At 39.0% G+C, this 24,263-nt stretch overlaps 1 protein-coding gene across 2 annotated transcripts in view; it reads right to left on the reverse strand.

The window, feature by feature from the left end:
* The window catches only part of LOC143027692 (uncharacterized), a 49,212-nt gene that overhangs the window by 14,058 nt on the left and 10,891 nt on the right, over window positions 1-24,263 (reverse strand). For both annotated transcript variants that reach the window (XM_076189143.1, XM_076189142.1), the window contains 11 exons: window positions 22,758-22,888; window positions 20,483-20,651; window positions 20,274-20,374; window positions 17,642-17,829; window positions 17,254-17,523; window positions 16,715-16,852; window positions 16,341-16,598; window positions 10,797-11,246; window positions 9,340-9,426; window positions 8,522-9,217; window positions 6,106-6,257 (listed from right to left, as the gene is read on the reverse strand). In XM_076189143.1, coding sequence (XP_076045258.1) covers window positions 6,106-6,257; window positions 8,522-9,217; window positions 9,340-9,426; window positions 10,797-11,246; window positions 16,341-16,598; window positions 16,715-16,852; window positions 17,254-17,523; window positions 17,642-17,829; window positions 20,274-20,374; window positions 20,483-20,651; window positions 22,758-22,888 — 2,640 coding nt within the window. The remainder of the gene's footprint in view (window positions 1-6,105; window positions 6,258-8,521; window positions 9,218-9,339; window positions 9,427-10,796; window positions 11,247-16,340; window positions 16,599-16,714; window positions 16,853-17,253; window positions 17,524-17,641; window positions 17,830-20,273; window positions 20,375-20,482; window positions 20,652-22,757; window positions 22,889-24,263) is intronic.

Consider the following 24,263-nt stretch of genomic DNA (forward strand, 5'->3'; position numbering starts at 1 on the left):
TTGCAATTCATCAACTCTTTGTGTAATCTGTGTAAGTTGACTGAACCTAACCTCCCACTGTTTGTTCATTTTTGCTAGTTTTTCCTCTAGACTTGCTAATCGGGGGAAGATGTCATCTCCTCCCTCATTAAATCCATGGAAATAATTAACATCACCTTCCATTGCACTGCTCTTATCTATATTTCTAATTTTTACATTTTTACTAATCTCTTCAACTTCACCGCTGTCATCTGCGCATCTTGTTGACATTCCTTCCGACTTCCAGGGCCCATTCGTCCCCTTCCTCATTTCCTTCCATTTTCCTCAGTAATCCCTCCCCTTCTCCTTTTCTTCACCTTCCCACTACACCACAAGCTTTCCCCTTCCCTACTAATACAACACAGGTACCCCTTCATCATTGAGATTCACAAAAATTGTAGTTTTTTCTGGAGTTCCAATCTTCACTGTCACTTCAACTGTCATGTGTATTTACCTAGTTGTATTATACGAGAAGAGAGCTATGCTCGTGGTGACCGTCTTTGTATCTCTCAGCATCAAGTTTTTTCTTAAAATCTTAAATAGTGTTTGCACACACTGTTTCGTTGTCTAATTTGTTCCAAGTATCTATCACTCTGTGTGGGAAGATATTCCTTTTCAGATCTCTTCTGTAACTATCCTTTTTTAGTTTCTTTTCATGTCCTCTTGTTTTACCATTATCCCATATTAACAAGTCATTCTTATCTAAGACTTCCATTCCTTTCATTATTCTATAGTCAGCAAGTCTCCTCTTTCCCTTCTTTGTTCCAAAGTTGGTAATTCTAGTTTGGACAGTCTTTGCTCATATGTCAGTTCGGAAAGAGTTGGTGCTAGTTTCGTTGTTGCTCTTTGTATTCTTTCTAATTTTTTATATTCTTTTTGGTACTGGGTGTCCATAGTGTTGCTGCATACTCAAGTTTTGGTCTTATTAGTGTAGTTAGAATTTTTTTTATCATTTCCTCGTCCAAATAAGCAAACGCCACTTTAATTGACCTCAATAAATTATAGGTTTTTCCAAATATTTTATTAATATGCTTATCCAGTGTCATCACTCCGAGATCTTTCTCTGAGTTTACTTTTTTCACCTCTTCTTAACCAATTTTGTAATATTTCAATATTCTGTTTTTACTCTTTCCAAATTCCATTATACATTTCTTTATATTGAATTTTACTTCCCACTTTTGAGTCCAATTCCAGATCTTGTCCAAATCTTGTTGCATTGAGTTGCAGTCTTCCTCCTTTTTACCTTCTTTAGTATCTTTGTGTATTTACCTAGTTGTATTATATGGGAAGGGAGCTATGCTTCTGGTGTGTGTGTGTGTGTATTTACCTAGTTGTATTATACGGGAAGGGAGCTATGCTCGTGGTGACCCGTCTTTGTATCTCTCAGCATCAAGTTTTTTCTTAAAATCTTGAATAGTGTTTGCACATAGTTTCTTGATCTAATTTGTTCCAAGTATCTATCACTCTGTGTGGGAAGCTATTTTTTCTTCAGATCTTTTCTGTAATTATCCTTTTTTAGTTTCTTTTTGTGTCCTCTCGTTTTTCCAGTATCCCATTTCAATAAGTCATTCTTATCTAAGTTTTCCATTTCTTTTGTTATTCTATAGATAGTTAGTAAGTCTCCTCTTTCCCTTCTTTGTTCCAGAGTTGGTAATTCTAATTTGTGTGTGGGTGTGTGTGTGTATTTACCTAGTATTTACCTAGTTGTATTTTACGGGAAGGGGAGCTATGCTCGTGGTGTCCCGTCTTCATATCTCATTTTATCTAAACTATTTTTAAATTCATGTATTGTTTTTGCACACACCACTTTCTCATCTAACTTGTTCCAACTCTCTATTACTCTGTGAGGAAAGCTGTTCTTTTTCACATCTCTTCTATAGCTGTCTTTTTTTATTTTCTTTCCATGTCCTCTTGTATTTCTGTCATCCCATTTTATCAGATTCTCTCTATCAGTAATTTCTATGCCTTTCATGATTCTGTAAATAGCTATCAAATCTCCTCTCTCTCTTCTTTGCTCTAGTGTCTGTAGTTCAAGTTTTTCTAGTCTCTCTTCATATGATAGTTTTGAGAGTGTTGGTGCCAATTTTGTAATTGCTCTTTGTATTCTTTCAATTTTTTTAATGCATTTTTTTGCACTTGGTGACCATATCGTTGCTGCATATTCCAATCTTGGTCTTATCAGGGTGATTAGAATTTTCTTCACCATTTCTTCATCCAGGTATGTAAATGCAACTTTGATTGTTCTTATTAAATTATAAGTTTCTCCAAAAAACTTATTTATATGTTTCTCAGGTGACATATTATTCATAACAATGACTCCCAGGTCCTTCTCATTTTCTACTTTTTTTATTCCTTCTTCTCCCAAATTATATGATCCTGTTATTCTGTTTTTGCTTTTTCCAAATTCCATTATACTACACTTTTTTGTATTGAACTCCATCTCCTACTTCCTACTCCATTCCTGTACTTTATATAGATCTCTCTGTAGTGATTCACAATCTTCTTCTGTTTTCACTCTTTTTAGTAGTTTTGCATCATCTGCAAAGAAGCTCATATAACTTTCAATTCCTTCATCCATATCATTAATATATATAGCAAACATTATTGGGGCCAGTACTGTTCCCTGCGGAACACCGCTTATTACTTTATCCCATTTTGAGTGCTGGTCTCTTATCACTACTCTCATTTTTCTTTCTTGCAAAAAGTCTTCCATCCAATTTAGCAGTTTGCCCTGTATTCCTCCTTCAGTTTCTAATTTCTTAAGCAACTTCTTATGTGGTACTTTGTCAAAAGCTTTCTTTAGGTCTAGAAATGCACAGTCCGCCCATCCATCTCTTTCTTGTATTATATCTATTAGCCTTGAATAGAAACATATTAAATTGGTGATGCATGATTGTCCTTGTCTGAATCCAAATTGCCTTGGATTTAACACTTTGTTTTTTTTCTAAATATTTTACCCATCTATTTTTGATCATTCTTTCACAAATTTTTGCTATTGTACTTGTTTGAGAGACTGGTCTATAGTTTGTAGGTTCTTCTTTATTTCCTCCTTTATATATAGGTACTATATTTGCTTTTTTCCAATCTTCTGGAACTTTTCCTTCTTTCAAGGAACTGTTTAGTATGCTATGTATTTTGTCTGCCAGTTCATTCCTGCATTCTTTCAGAATCCAGTTTGCTATTTCATCTGGTCCATGCGATTTTCTGACATCAAGATTACTCAAGTGTGTCAATATTTCATTCTTTGTTACTTCTATTTCTTTCATAGGGGGGACTTTCTCTTTCCATTCGATCTCTTCAGGTTGTATGTTCTCCCTTGTAAACACTGATTTAAAATGTTTGTTCATAATTTCTGCCATTTCAATTTCCTCAGTGTATTCAACTCCCCCTTGTCTTACTTTCTCCAAGTCTTGTTTGTTTTTCAGTTTGTTGTTTACAAATCTGTAGAATAGTTTTGGTTGATCTTTACACTTTTCTATGACATCTTTTTCATATTTTCTCTTTTCCTCTCCGCACGTTTGTACATATTCATTTCTATAACCGGTATATATTTTCCATTTTTCAGATCTTCTGTCTTTTTTCCATCTGGTCCAGGCTTTGTCTCTTTTGTCTTTTAACTCCCTACAACTTTTGTTGTACCAGCATTTTACATATTCTTTTTCTTGTTTTTGTCTTGGGACATACTTTTCCACTCCTTTTTTTTGTAATTTTTTGTCAAAATATTCCATTTCTCTTCTACTGTTGTTTCTTCTTTGTATATTTCTTCAGAGTTTTCTTTTTGAAAGAATTCTCTTATTTTATCAAAGTTTGTTTTTTCATACATCATTCTTCCTTTTCTATATTGTTCATTTCTTTTCATATATTTTTCTTCATTAAGTTCCAGTTCAATCAATATGTGGTCACTTTTACTTATTGGTGTTTTATATTCAATCTTGTCCACTATTCTGGGTTCAGATGTAATTATTAGGTCTAGTCTCGATGGCTCTTCTTCATTTCTATACCTAGTGTTCTCCTGTATCCATTGTGTCATTGTATGGTCAGTAATCATCTCAAGTAGAGCGTTTCCCCATGAGCCGTCTCCACCCTTTACTGTCATTTCTTCCCAGCAGATTTCTTTGCAATTAAAGTCGCCCATCATAACTATTCTTCCTCCATCTTCCATTATTTTATTTAATGTTATCTTTGTGTCCTCTAACATACTTTTATGTTCACTCTCCTCCCATGAGGCTGTTTTCGGAGGCACATAATTGATCACAAATTTTCTGCTCTTCTTATCTCTGTCTTCCACTTCTATCATAATCATCTCTACTGTATTCTTTCCATATATGACACCCCTCACGTTTATATCCTTCTTAGTCAGGAACATAACTCCACCCCCTTGCTTTTTCTCTCTGTTTTTAATCCAATAATTATATGCATCATGTCCTACACTGTTGGGTGGTAGTGGGCCTTTTAATTTTGTTTCTACAATTCCCATTATGTCTGGTTCTTTTTCTTTCAAATAATCATTCAGCTCATTCAATCCTGTTATCAATCCATCTATATTTGTGTAAGACACTCTTAGTTTTCTGTCACTTCCATTGTGTTCTCTGTTTCCCTTTTGTTTTTCTCTTGTATGTCGAACCGCCTTAGTTTCATATTCACTACTCTCCAATAGAATCTCTCTTTTTCTGACTCCGTTTTGCTCTCGGTTTTTTTCTTAGCTTCAAGTCTTTTCTGCTTTTCTTCCTCTCTTTCCTCTTTATTCATTTCCCTCTTTATCCATACCTTTTTATATTGTTCACTTGTTGATAGTTTCCCTGTTTTGGATAAGATATTCTCTGCCGTCTTTTGTGACCTGAATTTAATCTTAATTGGTCTGGTCTTATCTGTACTATACTTTCCGAGCCTGAATTTTTCCTCAATTTCCTTCATAATTTCTGGTTCATCTTCCTGAACTAATTTTAGTAAACTGCTTATTTTTTCATTTTCCTCATTGGTTCTTGAGGTTCTATCTGGGTTATGTTTCTCTTCCATTCCTAATATAATTATACATTTCTTTTTATCAGCTAAGTCTCTTACTATATTCTCCTTCTGTCTCATCACTTTAATAACTGAGTCTTCAGTTTGTTCTCTCATTTGCTGTTTGATTATGTCAGTAAATGCAACTTTACTGTTTTCTTGAATTGTCTTCCATCCCTCTCTGTTTTCTTTATTATTCATCTTTAACTCTTCATTCTCCTTTTTTACTTCTTTTAACTGTCTTTTTAGGTCTTCTATTTCCTTAGTTAAGTTTTTGTTCTCCTTCTTTAGTTCTTCCAATTTTTCAACCCTCTGTACAATGTTGTTAACATGACCGAACCTACGTTCCCAGTCCTCGATCATCTTATCGAACTTCTCTTTTAGTCTTGTCAGTCGGGGGGGGTTTGTGTCCCCCCCACCCTCTTTAAATCCCTGGAAAATATTCTCGTCACTTTCTACTGTATTGCTCTTATCTATACTTCTAATCTTTACATTTTTATTAGACATTTCGTCGTCACTCAGCTGGTCGGGGGGCCGTTTTTTTGGTGTTTACATTTCGTTTGTCTGCCTGGGCCAAGTCTTCTCCTTCCTCATTTCCTTCCATTTCCCTCAGCAATCCCTCCCCTTCTCTTCTTTCCCTACTTTCCCACTAACCCACGAGCAATTTCCCCCCCACCCTGTAAATACAATAGGCACTTCCTTTGCTTTGGGATCCACAAAACTTCACTTTTCTTCAGAACGTCCTCTAAGCCGTCCGTTCATTGAAGTGTGTGTGTTTCTGTGTGTGTGTGCATGCATCTGCTTTGATATGGCCACTCCTCTTACAAAAGTAAAGGCATGAACATGTATATACTACTGCTGTTCTCATAAAACAGTCACACTTCATTCCATGTCATTTAAACTGAAATCAGTATCAAAGATCCTGGCTTCAGTCATACCTTTTCATTTAATGTTACTTAAAAATTAGTACAAGATCTAGTATAGTCTATAACTTCAGAAAGAAATCCGGATGCTGTGGCAGGGAAAACATCAAAACATGGTGGTAGTGGTGGGGGGGGGGTAAATCACAGTCATCATGTGGCTTACCTCTTTTCCCAATCACTGAGCTCATGCCTTAATTTCGTCCTCATCTTCTTAGTCGCCTGCTGTAGCTTGCTCTCCCACGGTAGTAGTTCTTTCAATAAGTTACAAAGGGCTTTGTACAGTTTCTTCTCACATTTTGGGCGCTTTTCTTCCACCTGTTGTTGATAATGATACTTTCATAATTAAAAAGAAAAACAACACATCACTGCACTTTCTCCTTTAACTTCTTATGACCCCAAGTTGAAGCATTATTCAATTTACATGACCAAGATATTAAAACTAACTGCATAAAAAAATGTAATATAACAATATATTATACTAAACTACACATAAAAATATATCTTTCATTGATCAGCTTTCTGAATCCACTAAACAGTAGTAGATGTTATTGGTTTGTCCTACATGTCATTGGGTTATGACATGAAAATAAAAACATGGTGACACCTGCTCTGGCAAAAGACTACACCATTTTAATTCGGTGAAGATTTTTTTCACTACCCTTTCAAGAAAAGCTTAATGTTTTCATGACCTTTTCTTCTGATCAACCCACTCTTCATATCACCTACAGCAGTGTTTCTCAACCTTTTTAACCTTTAAAATAAATTGCATGTCTCAAGGAACCCCTGCACAAAAAAAAAAAAAAAAAAACATATACCATATCATCCTCATTTTATTTTCATTGTAATAATAGGTTAGATAGGATGATGTTTATATCACATTATTACAATAACCAAAAATATGTCATGCATGTTTAATTATGTTACGTATATGAAATTAAAAAATCAAAAGTGCATTAGCTTATCTCGCTTGTTCTCGCAGAACCCTTAAGGACCTTTTTGCAGAACCTTAAGGTTCCGGAGAACCCTGGTTGAGAAACGCTGACCTAGAGTGTCATTCAAACAGAGATGAATTGTTTACTCCTTGCCACATGACTAGGATCTTCTGTTCTACAGAAACTTCTGTTCTACAGAAACTGGTCTGCAACACACATGCAGACGATGTATACTATATGACATCACACATTTTTTCCATTTGAATTATGTAGAGCAGAGGAACCTATGACAGATATCTGCATATAGCGGTCTTGCAAGATGGACAGCAAATGTACCCCATTTTCAAAACCTGTCAGCCCCCCTCACTTTCATCAGGAGGAGCAACCCTGAGGGGGTGCCACTGGGTCTCAGGACTGAGCCTAAGATTTCTATCAACTCCAATTGTATTCCTTACACTTTTTGACAAATGATGAGCTGATGATTAGCAACTACCCTCCCCTTACTACTTTCAGCTGGTGACAGAAATAGTTTCACAGTAATACAACACAGACAACTTACAAACTACATGGAAAACAATCCATGATCTGTCTATATACCAAAGGCTTCTTCCTACTTATAAGGGAGGTAGCCAGCCAAGGCAACCCACCCCAACCCATCCCACTTCCATGTGTCACCCATTTATTTCCCTTTATTATTAGCTCACTGGGGTATGGATAATGTTATCATACTGAAGTGATTGCAGTTTAGGCACTGTTTTGAGTTACCTCTAAGGACTGGAGCCACACATTATTTGTCTGTGTTCGAGTAAAATCTCTTTTCACTGAGGAATGACTGTATTTTTGTTCTACGACTGTCACTCCTTTATGCTGTCCCCTTGAAAATGATTGACTGACGATGAGTAAATCAGTATTTTGTTGGCAATTATTTTAGTGCCTCTATCCTTGGGAGCAATATCACATTGAAGAGGTGGATGATGAAAGAAAGATCTATGGAGGGCAGCTTTGGAATGGAGGAATATTAGAAGTTAAAAGTGATAAGTATTCTTTTTTGAGTGACGATTAGTCTCCAACCATAAAAGAAAGCTGTGTGACTGGTCCAAAAAATGTCATGAAGTCCTTTACATATTCATTGCATAAAACTTAAGCAGTCTATAATGAATGACAAAAGAGGGATAGTGGTTGCCATGTAGGGAAGCAATGAGGGAGGGGGGGTTCTAAAGGTGTTGAGATGGGAGGGGGATCAAATGGGCTTTAATGTGTATGAATTGTGTGTGCGTTCCAACACGGCCATTCCTCTTACATAGGACAGAGAGCCTCTGTTAAGTACATAAAACTTATCCAGTCAGAACTCAATACAGGGTCCTATAGAAAGGTCTAAACAAGACAGGATCACAATCAAAGAAATATAGTTAAAATCTGATGGAGATCCTGGGCTTGGTCCAGAGACCAAGATTCCTCTTTTGAGACTGTACCTCCAGAGAATGGGAGTGTGTTGATGGGTCTGATGATGGGTGGCAGGGAGATCATTCTCTCTGATATACATCTTGTAGGACCACCACTTGCAGGTACACCAACACTAACCTCAAGTTAGAACTATGAATTATGTAATCAATACAAAAATTGCATATTTATTTTTGGAGGTCTTACCTTCTTAGGAACTATCATCTCATGATCTTCTTTGATATCCCCTTCTGTGTTTTCCTCCTTTTCTTCCTTCTCCTTGTCACAAGGGAGGTCTCCAAACTTCTTGATGAGGTCCCTGAGTCCATCTACAGATGATACCATTAATTCAAAGTCTTTAAGATTTGGTACATACGGACTTGGATCATGGATAGCATGTGGCGAGGCTGGTGACTCTAGCTTTTCATCTTTCAACATTTCCTCTTTTATATCTTTATTCTCGCTTATTGAATTCCTTCTGCTATTTATATCACCACGCTCTGATTTTATATTGTTCGAATCTAAATTTCTGTTACCCTCACCACTATCATCACTAACTTCTGATATCGTGCTCATGGTTTCCATCTTATTATCTTCTTCCCCTTTCAAACGCTCAAAAACTTCACTATGGAATTTAGCATCCTCTACCGGCTCCTCCTTCACATTCCCATTAACAAGAGATTCACTCTTAATTTCCTCTGCCTTGCACTCTGCTTTGCTGTAGGTTGTACCTGTGTTTGCTAAGCCAGCAGCACCTATTTCCGCACTATTGTCACTATCATTATTTACATTTGTACTTTCACGATAAACTTCATTTTCATACTCTGTCCTTTGTTCACCATTGTTTTGATCAAGTCCTTTACTGGCCCCAATTCCGCTAGCTTTCATAGACTTCAGTTTTTGCTGGGGGAGAAAAAATATTTATATATATGTAAAATATGGAACATATCTCTGCAGTAACAAAAACTAAAGACAATGAACTATAAGGGAAACTGTCATAGACAATTTGGCAAACACAAAATTACCTTTTCCTTTGTATGAACAGCACGATGACCCTTGAGAGCAGCAATATTTTGGAAAGTCTTCCCACAAAGTTCACAAGCTGGCCGCTTCTGTAGAGAATAATCATAATTCTTACATTCATAGAAAGACTGCCAAAATCAAGACCATTTACATCATGTAAACAACATTTGAGGATGACTATTGCATCTGTAGTCAACTTCCCTAATCAGTGATCCAGTGAACCTTTTCTCTCAATTGCTAAAGCCATAATCTGCAGTTCATGTGCCACTTGTCTATGGTCAAGTGATAATGTGCCTAAATAATAAGAAGTAAAGTGAAAGCAGAGTACTTTCAAGCATTACATCTTCAGTGAAAAAAAAGTACAATAAATAGAATATACACCCAGTCAAGAGACCACAAGTTACAAACGAAGATCTTCATCTCCCTCCTTGTCAACTTCAATTTACTCTAAAGTGAATATAAACATACAACAGCCTACAATAGCTACATTTTCTGGCTACTTCCTTATACATACATATACCAAGGGCTCTTTCCCCCTTAAAGGAGGTGGCCAAAGTCAAAAGGTATAAATCCACTCACACCCATTTCATCCCTACCCACTCCACTCCCATCCACCACCCATCCCTCCCTTTTTTCTTGGCTCGTCCTGGATAACAGGTCATCCCTGCATCTCACCCATTGCCCCAAGTCATAAACAGTGCAGTAAGACACAGCACACCCACAGCAAAGCTGCTTCATTTAATTGGTGACTCCCCTCTCCATCCCCTCGTACAGAAAAAGAGAAGATAGGGAAAAAACCCTTCAGGCTGCATCAAAATGTCATTCACACAACCACTCCCCAACTCTCCCACCCCTACCCCCTCCCTTCCATACATCACAGCATCATCTATACACAACCATTCTCCACTCACCCCTATCTTCTGCCTTCTCCCTTCCTTCCTCAACAGACATTCCCCTCTTTCTCAACACCCCTTTTACCCCATCCATCCATCTCATCCTCTGTTGTCCCCTCAAGTTCACTCAACCCACCTCTGCCTTCCACACCTCTTTTACTTATCTTTCTTCACCCATTCTTTCCATGTATCCAAACCATCCCAATACTCTTTCATCAACTCTATCTTCCAACTCCTTTCCCATCCCCACTTTCCTCCTTACCTCCTCATTTCTCACTCTATCCAGCCGCCTAGTAACCCCTACCATACTTCTCACATTTCATCTCAAACACATTTCAACTCTTCCTCTCTTATGTTCCATGTTTCTGCCCCATACAGTGGATATATAACAGTACAAACCTATAATACAAATTAACACTAAGCACAGGGCTATGCTGGTAGGTCTTGTATGATGCTAGTAAGTCATTTCATCCTTAGAAATAAAAAATAAGATCCACATTTCAGATACAAGTTAAGAAATTCAGGTGTAATTTGAAATTAACACTAAAACTAATTCCATTTATTACCTTCTTTCCACCTCTTCTTGGATTCTTTAACATTGCTCTATTCACATTTTCTCCTCCCTGACCAGGTTCAGGAGCAGGGTTTTCCGGAATTCTTTCATCGTTGATGTCTTTCGATACCTCTTCATCCACCTCTTTGTGAACTTCACCCGTGCTGGCCACTTCTTTAGTGGATGAAAGTTCTTTGGTTGCTGATTCTTCCTCTGACTCCGAGTCTTCTATGACAATTTTTCTACATCGTTTAAGAGGAATATGATCTTCTTCATCTGATGATAGCTCAAGAGAATCAAAGACATCACTGTAGCGAGCCCTTGGTCGTTGCCTAAGGTTCTCTGGTCTGCTTCTATTACCTCCTACATCTGGCATTTTTCCTCTTCGGCTCATATCTCCTTTCCTTCCACGTTTTTTTTTCCTTCCCCGTGATCCTTCCCATGCAGCATCTTCTGCTAATCGCTGTTCAAAAAGATTACAGTTAAAAATATGTATTAAAAGATGGGCACTGACAACTTCCGTTTTTACAAAAAATTTATCCTCCAAACCTGAAAAAAAAAACTAAAGAGGGGTTTCATATTCATATTTGTCATGAACTCCTCTCTGAGAAGACTAGGACAGTGCCACATTTTGAAGGATTTTTACAAACAAAGAATTTAATACAGCATGCCCTTACAATGAATTTGCTCAGCCTCAAATCTCCTCCACTCCAGCTTCTTACCCAAATATCAATGCTCTAAACTGATTAGCCAATCAGGATCCCTCATCATCATATGTATATATGAACAAAGACTGTCCAAATTAGAATTACCAACTCTGGAACAAAGAAGGGAAAGAGGAAACCTACTAGCTATAGAATTATGAAGGGAATGGAAATCTTAGATAAGAATGATTTATTGAAATGGGACAATGGAAAAACAAGAGGACACGAAAAGAAACTAAAAAAAGATAATTACAGAAGAGATCTGAAAAAAAAAACAGCTTCCCACACACAGTGATAGATACATATACCAAGACTTTTCCCCCCTTACAAGGGAGGTAGCCAAAAAGGAAAAGGCATAAAATCATTCCCACCCATTCCATCCCTGAATACACTCCACACCCCTCCACCCTCCCTCTCATCTTAGCACCTCCTGGATGACGGGTACCTGCACCTTGTCCACTGCCCTGGGTCAGAAGCAGTGTCGCAAGACACAGCACATCCACAGCAAGGCCGCTTCATTAAATCGGCGACCCCCCCTCTCCGTCCCCCCATGCATAAAGGAGAAGACGGGGAGAAATCCCTTCGGGCTGCGTCAAAATTTGCTCACACATACTACCTCACCCCTCATCCCCCCGCCCATTCCACCTCATGCATCACAACATCATCCATATACAACCATTCTCCATTCACCCCTGTCTTCTGTCCTCTCCCATCCTTCCTCAACACATTCCCCTCTTCCCCAAAGCCCCCTTCACACCATCCATCCACCTCATCCTAGGACGTCCCTTCATGTTCACTTCCTCCACATCTGCCTTCCATACCTCTTTTACTAGTCTTTCTTCACTCATTCTTTCCATGTGTCCAAACCATCCTAATACTCTTTCATCAACCCTGTCTCCCAACCCTCTTTCCACCCCTGTTCTCCTCCTCACCTCCTCATTTCTCACTCTATCTAGCCTAGTAACCCCCATCATACTTCTCAGACACCTCATCTCAAACACATTCAAACTTCTTCTCTCTTCCTCTCTTATGTTCCATGTTTCTGCCCCATATAGTGCTGTTGGCACAATCACTCCTTCATATAGTCTCCTTTTAGCATCCATTCCCAAATGTCTATTCCTCATTACACTTTTTAATCCACCAAGGCATTTACTCGCTTCTCTCAATCTACATTCTACCTCCACCTTGGAACAAATTAGACAAAGAAATAGTGTGTGCAAACACTATTCAAGATTTTAAGAAAAAAATTTATGCCGAGTGATACAAAGACAGGTCACCACGAGCATAGCTCCCTTCTTGTATAATACAACTAGGTAAAATACATACATAAGCCAAGGGCTTTTCCCCCCTTACAAGAGGGGTAGCCAAAATCAAAGGGATAAATCCAATTCCACAAATTTCATCCCCATATATTCCTATTCACCACCCCTCCCTCCCTCTTTTCTTTAGTTCTCCTAGATGACAGGTCATCCCTGCATCTTCCCCATTCCCCTGGGTCAGAAGCAATGCAGCAAGACAGCACATCCACAGTAAGGTTGTTTCATTTAATCAGCAACCCCCCTTCTTCATCCCCTCATGCAGAAAAAGAGAAGACAGGAAGAAATCCCTTCAGGCTGTGTCAGAATATCATTCACACATACTCCCTAAATCCCCACCCCCCACCCACTCCCTTCCATGCATCACAGCATCATCCATACACAACTATTCTCCGTGACCGGACTTTTGGCCGACGTACATATGGCTGACGGACATTTGGCCTAATGGACATTTGGCTTAGTGGACATTTGGCCTAATGGATATTTGGCCGAATGTACATTTAACTAAGGGACGTTTGGCTTATTGGACATTTTGACTAATGGAAATTTGACTTAGTGGACTCACTCTTACTGTCTCTCTCACTCTCATATTTGTCTGTCTGTCTGTGTTTAACGCAAAGAATTTTTTATCTTAAAATTAGCCAGTTTACGAATAAGATATTTAAAATACTGAATTGTATGTATTTATAGTAACTGCCATTCTGAACTCACCAAACTTAAACAACACAACTAGCTCAGTCCACCTTATTGGTTAAACATGCAGTTCACTCGCTCATGTTTATATGAGCGAGTGAACTATGAATTCCTTCAGTTTGAATTTTACGTCTGTTCTGGACATTAAACTCTGCTGTACCCTTTTTGAAGTTTGTAAATTTATCATTTCCATTTTTATTGTGTTAGTTTCAAATATTTTTATTAGTTTTTTTACTTTTCCACTTTTTACTATATCAACTCCCAGCAATCGGACTGGGAGTTGACAATAGAGATGCTCAATTCTGGAGTTGCACTGAGATCTTCAAAGAAGAAATACCAGATCTTGAATACGAGGCTCGGGTCTATTATCGAAAAATATGAGTCGTATGAAAAAGTAGATTTTCTGTGGGCAATGCTCACAATCTTTAAATACTTTTTTTAATTATTATTTTTCTACAATAAACTCCTTTTTAATCACATTTTACTATGATGAACTTCTTACTACAATAAACTATTTTTAATTGAATTTCCTCTCTGCAATAAACAAATGAGTTTTTACAATATACTTTAAAGTATTGGCTGTTACTATACTTTTTCGGCCAAACGTCCCTTAGCTAAATGTACATTCGGCCAAATTTCCATTAAGCCTAATGTCCACTAAGCCAAATGTCCATTAGGCCAAATGTCCGTCGGCCATATGTACGTCGGCCAAATGTCTTTCGGCCAAAAGTCTGGGTACCCTATTCTCCACTTACCCTATCTTCTGTCTTCTCCATTCCTTCCTCAACAGACATCTCCCTCTTTCCCAACACCTCTTTTACCCCATACATCATCACATGTATGTTATCAATAGTTCCCCTTCAATAAGAACACTAATAATAGTAGCTCCAGCATTTCCTCCATTTCTCTCCATGAGGAATGGTGCCACATATAGCAACATTTAGCCACCACCTGCACTCCTACAGGCAGAACACCTTCAGCAGGTACTCCAAGCTGGCACCCAAGGGGTGTCACAAGAGCCAAATTTTGTCTCTAGAAACTAGACATCTCTAGAACTTAGGAAACAATGGTACCAATTGCAGCTGTCTTTGGCTATTACCTCATGTTATACTGACTAGAAACCCACGGCCCCACAGTGGCTGGGCCCTCTCAAGCTGGCAATGGCCTCTGGGAACTCCTATATATCTCCTTATAGAAAAACATTGGACATCTGTTCATAGTGACAATAGGGAAGCATTTGCCAGCTGTAAGAGGAAGTGGAATGGGCGGGGGGGGGATGGGGGGTGAGGTAGTATGTGTGAGCAAATTTTGATGCAGCCCGAAGGGATTTCTCCCCGTCTTCTCCTTTATGCATGGGGGGACGGAGAGGGGGGGTCGTCGATTTAATGATGCGGCCTTGCTGTGGATGTGCTGTGTCTTGCGACACTGCTTCTGACCCAGGGCAGTGGACAAGGTGCAGGGATGACCCGTCATCCAGGAGGTGCTAAGATGAGAGGGAGGGTGGAGGGGTGTGGAGTGTATTTAGGGATGGAATGGGTGGGAATGATTTTATGCCTTTTCCTTTTTGGCTACCTCCCTCGTAAGGGGGAAAAAGCCTTGGTATATGTATGTATATATGTATGTAAGTTCTCCTGATGCAAAAAGTTAAAAGTGAAAAATTATGGGGATCTTGGGCTCAGTCCACACACCAATTATCACCTCTAGAAGGAGACAAGGGTTTAGAAGACTGGTGGCAACAGGATGATTATCTCTGACAGATGTTCTACTGGGATGGTTTCTGCACATCCCTTCATTACTCTCAATGCTTTAATTTGTAAAGTTTGTAAAGTGTCTATATTTGTTTTGTTAATTGATGGGAATCATGCTGTGGAATTGTAGTCATGTGGTTTTTATAAATTGTTTTGTAGACCAATAATTAGTTTCCTTCTGTTGTCCATGCAAGGGAGAAAGCCGGAGATAAGGGTGAGTTTAGATTGGCTGTGTATTGATAATACTGTGATGCAAGGATGGGGGCCGGGGATGGAGGGAGTTGAGAGTGGTATGTGAATGATATTTTCACGCTACCCGATGAGATTTTACCTTGTCTCCTCTATTTTCTGCATGAGGGGATGGAGAGCCTGGGTCACCGATTACGTAAAGCTGCCTTGCTGTTGATGAGTTGTGTCTAGGTACATTGCATCTGACCCAAAGCAGTCAGCAGGACAAAGGGATAACCCTTCATCCATGAGGAGCTAAGATGACAGGGAGGAAAGGGTGGTGGTTGTTGTTGTTGTTCCCTAGACTGTCTGTCTGAGCAGTCCCGTCTCCTCAAGGAATGCCACGGCTGAAATGGGGTTTTCCCACAAATCCTTTATGGAGTGTATGTTGTGTTGTTTGCGTGCGTGACTGTGTATAATGCAGTCTTCCATGACGTATTGAATAGTATGGGGTGAAGTGTTACATCCTGGGTATTTGTCCACAATGCGGTCATCCAGTCTCTTCTGGTAGCTTAGAAGGGCTGGGTGGTGGCCACATCGCAGTCTGGCCAGGTGGGAACGGGTGGTAGATGGGAGTGGAATGGGTGGGAATTAACTGGGTGGGAGTGGGTTTGTGCCTTTTGATTTGGCTACCTCCCTTATACATACATATACCAAAGGTTTTTTTTCCCCCTTACACGAGAGGGAAAAATCCCTTGGTATTTTGATAGATGTCTGGGAAGGTGGGACTGCACCAGGGTTGTGTAATGTCACCAGAGCAGTTCAATGTGTGTATGGATAGGGTAGTATGGGAGGTAAACATGAGGGGAGAAGGTACTCAGTATATATGTATTATGTACATGCCACAGAAGAATAAATATCACTTTACCTTCTTCAACTTTCTCATCATCTTTTTATATTCTTTAACTTTCTCTGGTGGTAAAAAGATATCCTTCTTCTCTTCTGGCTCTTCAACAGTGATATCTGGGGGAACAAATGGAGCTCTTCTGTAGATACGAAGATCTTGTCCACAGAACTGCGGAAAATGAAGGTACTGATTGCCATCTCTATCCGATCCCAACAGATATTCCCTTTGATCTTGCTCAGGCTGTTCCGTCATAATTTCTTGTACACTTTTGTGGTTATGCTGCAAATGAATGTGAAAACTATTACTTTATGAAATATGTGAAATAAATAAACAGAAACAGGAGAATGTCACTGTTATGCATATGCCAACATAATGATCATTGAGAGATAATTTACCAGGAGGAAGTCACAGAGAGATTTCACAAGCCAGACTCGCTGGTGAAATGTCATCTCGTGAAACAACTGCTGTTCAAATGGATTCCTCTCCCCACAAATGAGCCAAAACTGTGGCTCAATACCAATCTGATCAAAGACCTGAGGACACAAATTACATTGTATTTCTTCTTTATCAATTTATATCTATAAAAGAAATGACTGGTGTAACTACATATTTGCATACATACATATAACAAAAGTTTTTCCCCCCTTACAAGGGAGGTAGCCAAAAAACCAAGGCATAACAACCACTCCCACCCATTCCATCCCCACACACCCAACTCCCATCCACCCCCTTCCCTCCCTCTTATCTTGGCTCTTCCTTTAATGTTGCAAATATATAAAAGTGCATAAAGTCTGTTAAAAGCATTACAATTTTTTTTACAGAATAGACAAGAAAAAAATCCCTTCAGGCTGTAACAATTTCATTATTTACAATTACCTATATTAAACACAATAAATTTAAGAAAGATTTACAAAATAATTAAAATTTTGTTTACCTTTTGTTTATCTTTACTCTCACGCGAATAACACCTATACCACAGCATGGTCTTATGAGCTAATTTTCTAGCCCATACTGAGTATGGCATGTAAGGTTTTTCTCCCAGCTTCTGCCTCTGCTGCGGTGACGATAGTAAGGATGTCATCAACATTGCCAAAGTTCGTGACGCCTCAGGCATCAGCAACATTCTTTCTAATTCGTACTGAGGAACTTCATAAATATTAAGAGTTTGAAGAGTTAAATAAATGAAGTGTCCAATCTGTGGAAGCTGAAAAATATAGTTGGGTTTTAAAGATCATTTACGGATATACCAATGTGATAACATCTGAATATTTACACAAAATCTACTGAAGCTTACCATAAATTACACAACAGAGAACCCTTACCTCCCACATTGCTCTCATGTGAGATCCAATAGGTTCTTTAAGCAAATCCTTTTCCCATTGTATGATTTCCAATTCTTTGTCTTTTTTGGCCTGTCGCATTGCTTCCATACGTCGTCGCTTTAATTCTTTCTCTCTAGCTATTCTGCACCCTCTAACACGATACAAGACATGTGAAAAGAAGTTATCACCTGTATTAAAGAAGCAGAAAAAAAGGGCGTATTGTAAAACATTCGTGGCTTGGAAAATACTGACTATAAAAAATATGTACCCATTAAGAATTGTTTGAGAAAAACTGGATCACAATAGGTATGCACTTATCAAGAATATCTGCCTAGAAAAATAATCTATTTCTGTATCTTCCATTATTTCTGTCAGAATTTTCTCTATACATTTGTCAACAAAATTCAGTATACGTATTGCTACACCATGATTCCATACATCAAACTCCTTCGGAAAAAAATGTATTTGTGGATTCAGGGCTGAAAGAATTCACTCAGGCACAATCATTCCCTTATTCATATAATCTTCTCTTTGCATTCATCCTATTTCTTACAACACTTTTCATTCCCATAAGACATTTACTTGCATCTCTTATATTGTACCTACATCTTCACTCTTCCATTTCCTGTGACCCCAACTAAATAAATCTCTCTACTTCCTCTATCCTCTTACCCTTTTGATTCATCTCCAACCCATCCCCACCATCACCCCTTGTACTTAACTCTTATTTACTTTCAGTTTTCTCTTCTTATATACCCTCCCAAACTCCACTAGTAACTGGTTCAGTCTATCCTTGGACTCAGCTACAAGCACAGTGCCATCTACAAACAATGTCTGGCTCATCTAAAAAATTCCGCCAATATCACTCACCAATTCCAAACCCCTGCTTAGCACTCATGTTTACCTCCCTCACTAGTTCCTCCATGTACAATTTGAACAACCATAGTGACATTATACAATCCTGGCAAAGCCCTGCCTCTCATTCAAACCACTAACTCTCCATTCCGGACCCTTTCACAAGTTTTACTACATACATATACCAATGGCTTTTTCCCCCTTACAAGGGAGGTAGCCAAAGTCAAAGGCATAAATCCCCTCCCACCCATTTCATCCCCACATACTCCACTCCCATTCACCACCCCTCCCTCCCTCTGGGTCAGAAGCAATGTAGCAGGACACAGTACATCCACAGCAAGGCCGCTTAATTTAATCGGCAACACCCCCCTCTCTGTCCCCTGCAGAGAAAGAGAAGATAGGGAGAAATCTCTTTGGGCTGCATCAAAATATCATTCACACATATTCCCTCAACCCCCCCATCTCCAACTCACACCCTTATATGCATCACAGCACCATCCATACACTACCATTCTCCACTCACCCCTATCTTCTGTCTTCTCCCTTCTTTCCTCAACAGACAATCCACTCTTTCCCAATGCCCCTTTTACCCCATCCATCCTTCTCATTCTTGGTTACCCCCTCAAGTTCACTATTCACTCCTTCCACCTCTGCCTTCCATACCTCTTTTACTAATCTTTCTCCGCTTATTCTTTCCATGTGTCCAAACCATCTCAATACTCTTTCATCAACCCTATACCCCAACTCCCTTTCCACCCCCACTCTCTTCCTTACCTCCTCAATTTTCACTCTATCCAACCTAGTAACTCTTACCATACTTCTCAGGCACCTCATCTCAAACACATTCAAACTCCTCCTCTCTCTGTTCCATATTTCTACCCCATACACCATACAGTGCTGTCAGCACAATCACTCCTTCATACAATCTCCTTAGTATCCATTCCCAAATGTCTAATACCTTTGCTTTTTTTTTAGGAATGTTCCCTATGGGGCTACAGAGTAGAATGCTTAGTCCTATTCCCATCCCTTTTTGTCACCTTTTACAACTCAAGTGGGAACACTTGGTGGCAGTATTCTTTCTCCCCTACCACTGGGTTCAGCAAAAAAGGAAATGAATATTCAGAGAAGTGGTATAGGACAGTATTAAGAGTGGGGGCAATCACAGTATAATAAAGTAACATCATTTCTCTATGAACAGAGATTTCCTCTATCACAGAAAAAATGATGTGTGGCTTTGGTCTGTAGGGTCCCATAGACCCTATAGTATCAGCTGCATGCTACTGAGCAGCTTTAAACCCCACAATAACATGCAACCAATACCCCAGACATCCTCTTACCCCATACATCAGCCATGCATTCCAAAACACCTTTATGTCAATACTGTCATATGTCATCTCCAAATCAATGAAAACCCAATGGTCATCCCTACCCTTTGCCAAAAACCTCACTTATCTGTCCTGATACCCCCTCTATGTCAATCCTGTCATATGCCTTCTTCAAATTTATGAAAGGCCTAAGGACTCCCCAACCCTTTGCTAAAAATTTCTCACCTATGTTTTGCTACAAAAACTTGATCTAAACACCCTTTTCCATACTGCACTCTCCCAATAACTCCCTCTGTTCCCCTCCTAATCCTATTAACACTCATACACCTCATCAACTACACTTCCCTAGTTATTTTCACAAGTCCTATTGAAAATTTTGAGATGAATTAACATTCAAAATTTATATTATTTTCATTCATGGTTACTGTATACAGAAAGCAAAAGCACATTACCATTAACTGATATTTTTGCTGTCTTATTTCTATGTGTTTGTGTAATATCCTCTGGTGCCTGTCCTGAGGTCTTCTCCAAGCTGCACAGATCACGTACTTCCCTGAAAGAAGAAACATAACTCACTTAAATCTATTCTATATAATAAGATATATAAACAACAAAGTTTCCATAAAAATGATGTGCATTTACCAAAGAACAGAGAACTTACTTAGGCATCAATGCAATTTTTTGTTCCATCATGTGTTCTAATCGTAAACCTTTCTTAGATATGGAACTGACTGGTCCATAGTACCGATATGCGTTCTCTAGCATTAAGCGCAAGTCTCCCACCAGATCTGTGATTGTTTCATATTTTCCATCCAATAGATCTTCTTTAACTAGAACATAAACAAAACAAAAAAAAATAAAAAAATAAAATTAAATAAAAAATCATATTAGCATCATAACATCAAAATGCATGAAAGAAGAAATAATAAATAAATAATGGAGCAGGCTATGTGATTTTTACTGGAGGGTGACTGACCAGACACTGAGAAAGTGCTAATGAAAGAAACCGATTCATTGTCCCGTTCTCTCTCTTGTGGGAGACCTCTGGCCCCCAAGTAATTAGCCATAGCCACTGGTTCTGTGCAGGTCAGTCAACAAAGAGATTTAGTGTAACTATCAGGAAAGAACCTTTACTTTCTTTTTTAGGAATGTTCCCCTTTGGGGCTACAGGTAGTAGGACTCCTAATCTCATCCCCAGTCCCTTTTTTGTCACCTTTTACGACTAAGTGGAAATATTTGGTGGCAGTATTCTTTTCCCCCACCACAGGGTAGGTAGGCGAAAAAAGGAAATGAATATTCAGAGAAATGGTACAGGACAGTAACAAGGGGTTGGGGGACAGCATAACGGAGGGACAGTCGTAGTAAAAAAGTGTCATCATTTCTCTATGTACAGAGTTTTCCTCTATCACAGACAAAATGATGTGTGGCTCTGGTCCATAGGGACGCCCCATATAGACCCTAAAATATCAACTGCATGCTACTTTGCCACAATAACATGCAGCCAATACCCCAGACGGGGTATTGCTGTGGATGTGCTGTGTCTTGCGACACTGCTTCTGACCCAGGGCAGTGGACAGGATGCAGGGATGACCCATCATCCAGGAGGTGCCAAGATAGGAGGGAGGGAGGAGGGTGGAGGGGAGTGGAATATATGGGAAATGAAAATGGGTGGGAGTGATTTCTATGCCTTTTTCTTTTTGGCTACCCCCCATGTAAGGGGGAAAAAGTCTTTGGTATATGTATGTATGTATGTATGTATCGGGAAAGAGGGAGTGTAGAATATCTAAGGTCATCTGTGTGGTGGTAACATCTGAGGCAATTGATGTTTGTAGCTAAGCCAATTCTGTGTTGGTATTGTTTTCAACATAGGGTGGTGATCTGAATGTATGCATTCTATCTATATACCAAGGGTTTTTTCCCCCTTACCAGAGAGGTAGCCACACTCAAAAAGCATAGACCCACTCCCACCCATGCCAGAAAGTGTGCACACCCGTGCAAATCTTGTTTGTCTTTAGAATTATTTCCCTGCAAGGTTGATTTTGGGAGAGTTTGGGGTATTGGCTGCATGTTATTGTAGCTAAGTAGCATGCAACTGATACTTTAGGGTCTATATGGGGCACCCCTACATACCAGAGCCAAACATCATTTTGTCTGTGATAGAGGAAATCTCTGTTCATAGAGAAATGATGATACTTTATTATACTGTGACTGTCCCTCCAATATGCTGTCCCCCTGCCCTTGTTACTGTCTTGTACCATTTCTCTGCTGAATACTTATTTCCTTTTTTTTTTTTTTTTTGCCTAACCCTGTGGTGGGGGAAAAGAATACTGCCACCAAGTATTCCCACTTGAGTCATACGAGGCGACAAAAAATAAGACAGGTATAGGACTAGGCATCCTTCTCCCTGTAGCCCCAAAGGGGACATTCTTAAAAGGGTAAAGACATAAGAGTGTCTAGGAATTTTCCAATCAGTGCCCTAAGGGTTGGGTCTTTTAATGTGCATGGATGTGATGCAGATGAGAATAAAAAAGAGATAGGCAGTATATTTACGAGAAGAAAGGTGGATGTGTTGGCATTGAATGAAACTAAATTTGCGAGGGAGGGGCGAGTGTGAGTTTGGGAATGTAGCTGGGAGGTTCTCACGAGCGAAGAGAGGATGAGGGAGAGAAGGGGTGGCTATACTAGTAAGTGAAGAGATAGGTATGCGTGTGGTGGAGATTCTTGTGGGCCACTACTACAGTTCTTTACACCCAGAACACAAAGAGTTCAAACCAAGCTAAATGAAGCTTGAGCTTACATTGTGATATAAAAATTATTCAGTCCAGTAAAGCTCAACAATGTAAATCCATTCATAAAGAATAATCATTGCAAACACATTTTAATTTCTGTGGATATTTCTGAAAAAAAGGAAATAAAATAAAAATAAAAAAAATTACTTTTCTTAAGCCATATGGGTTTGTTGATTACTTCTAGGTAGTCTTTGTTCCTCTCAGGATCCAGCTCAATGGCTTCCATATATGGTGCATTGCAGCCCTTCTGATAATCTGACATCAGCTCTGACAACATTCTGTGAACAGAAAGACAAAATGTTTTTGAATACAATCTCATAAAATTTGTTCCATGAGATGGGTACATATAGAAAGAACTGACCTAGAAAGAAAAAACAAAATATAAATTTCACATGGTTTTACCAGAAACAAATAAAGGGACATGTGTGAAGGGAGTGACTGTGGTGAGCTTCCAGTACCATGTTTAGCCACTTCACTTAACAAGTTAAAACCTACCTGGTTGGAAAATAAATAAACAAGTAGATAGAAGAATGAATAAATAAATCAATCAATCTGTTACCCCAGATCTCACTTGCAGCAGACCTGGCTATCAGGTATGTGGCAACAGCCAGTGGACCGTGCCATAAATCATTCAAGTAAGAAATAATGTATTGTTTTCTGGGTTTGGCTAGAGTGGAGCAGTCTAAATTCCATATGCTACTTTTGAAACAATTGCTCTAGTTTGTCTAATCTTCTTTAACAAGTCTTGCATGCAATTGTATGCCTATCATTTTCATGTGGAATATTTTGGTTTCTGTGTGCAGGCATTCTATGCTTTATTTTGTATAGTTTGTGAGGTTTCACATTTGTTTCCCTAACTGTTGGGAACCATGATATGATTTTCCATGGTCTTGGATCATGTGATGGACTCATGATCAGCAGTAATTACCCTCCCAGATGTGAGCCCCATCTATGGATTATGCCCTGACCCTACATACACACACACACCCAACTCCTTGTCAGCCAGAGTTGGAATGCCAGTTCGTAGTGAAGAGATGCTGAAGTTTTCAGCCCTGGATGGGACTCAAACTTGGATAGCTGAACTAGTGGTAGAGGCAAGTACCTTACCAGACTGTTGAAGCAATAGAGGAGTCTGGTTCTTAAGAACTGTTTGACGACCGTAATTAATTTCCTTATGATGTCCAAACCCCTCCACAGCACAGACAATTACATTTCTTCACTGAATGACCCATGGACCCACACCAATAATCCCTAGACAACAACACAATATATCTTCCCTGAGTGACTTATGGTCATGTCTGGAGGCTGTTGCTAGTTACCTGAAGGTCACAGGTCTTCTGCAAGATTGATCAAATGCAGTAATACAAAAATGCTTTGGAAACATGCATTGATCCATGATAGCTGTAGCTGAGAACATTAATAATGACCGACACGTATGACTAATATCAATGATTGTTGGAAAAACAGAACCATGAACCTGCAACCAGTGACATCTGATGGTATGGCATGGAAACTCTTGGTGCAAAATACAAACATTAATTTCAAAACAATAATGTACAAATGTAAAAACATTTGATAATATTTTTTTTTCTAATAAAGGCACACTACACCTTTAACTGCTGTTAAACTGAAAAAATGTCTTAATATGAAACA

This window comes from Oratosquilla oratoria, chromosome 8 (genome assembly GCF_046742065.1).
Source record: "Oratosquilla oratoria isolate Oo_2021 chromosome 8, ASM4674206v1, whole genome shotgun sequence".
NCBI classification, from domain to species: Eukaryota; Metazoa; Arthropoda; class Malacostraca; order Stomatopoda; family Squillidae; genus Oratosquilla; species Oratosquilla oratoria.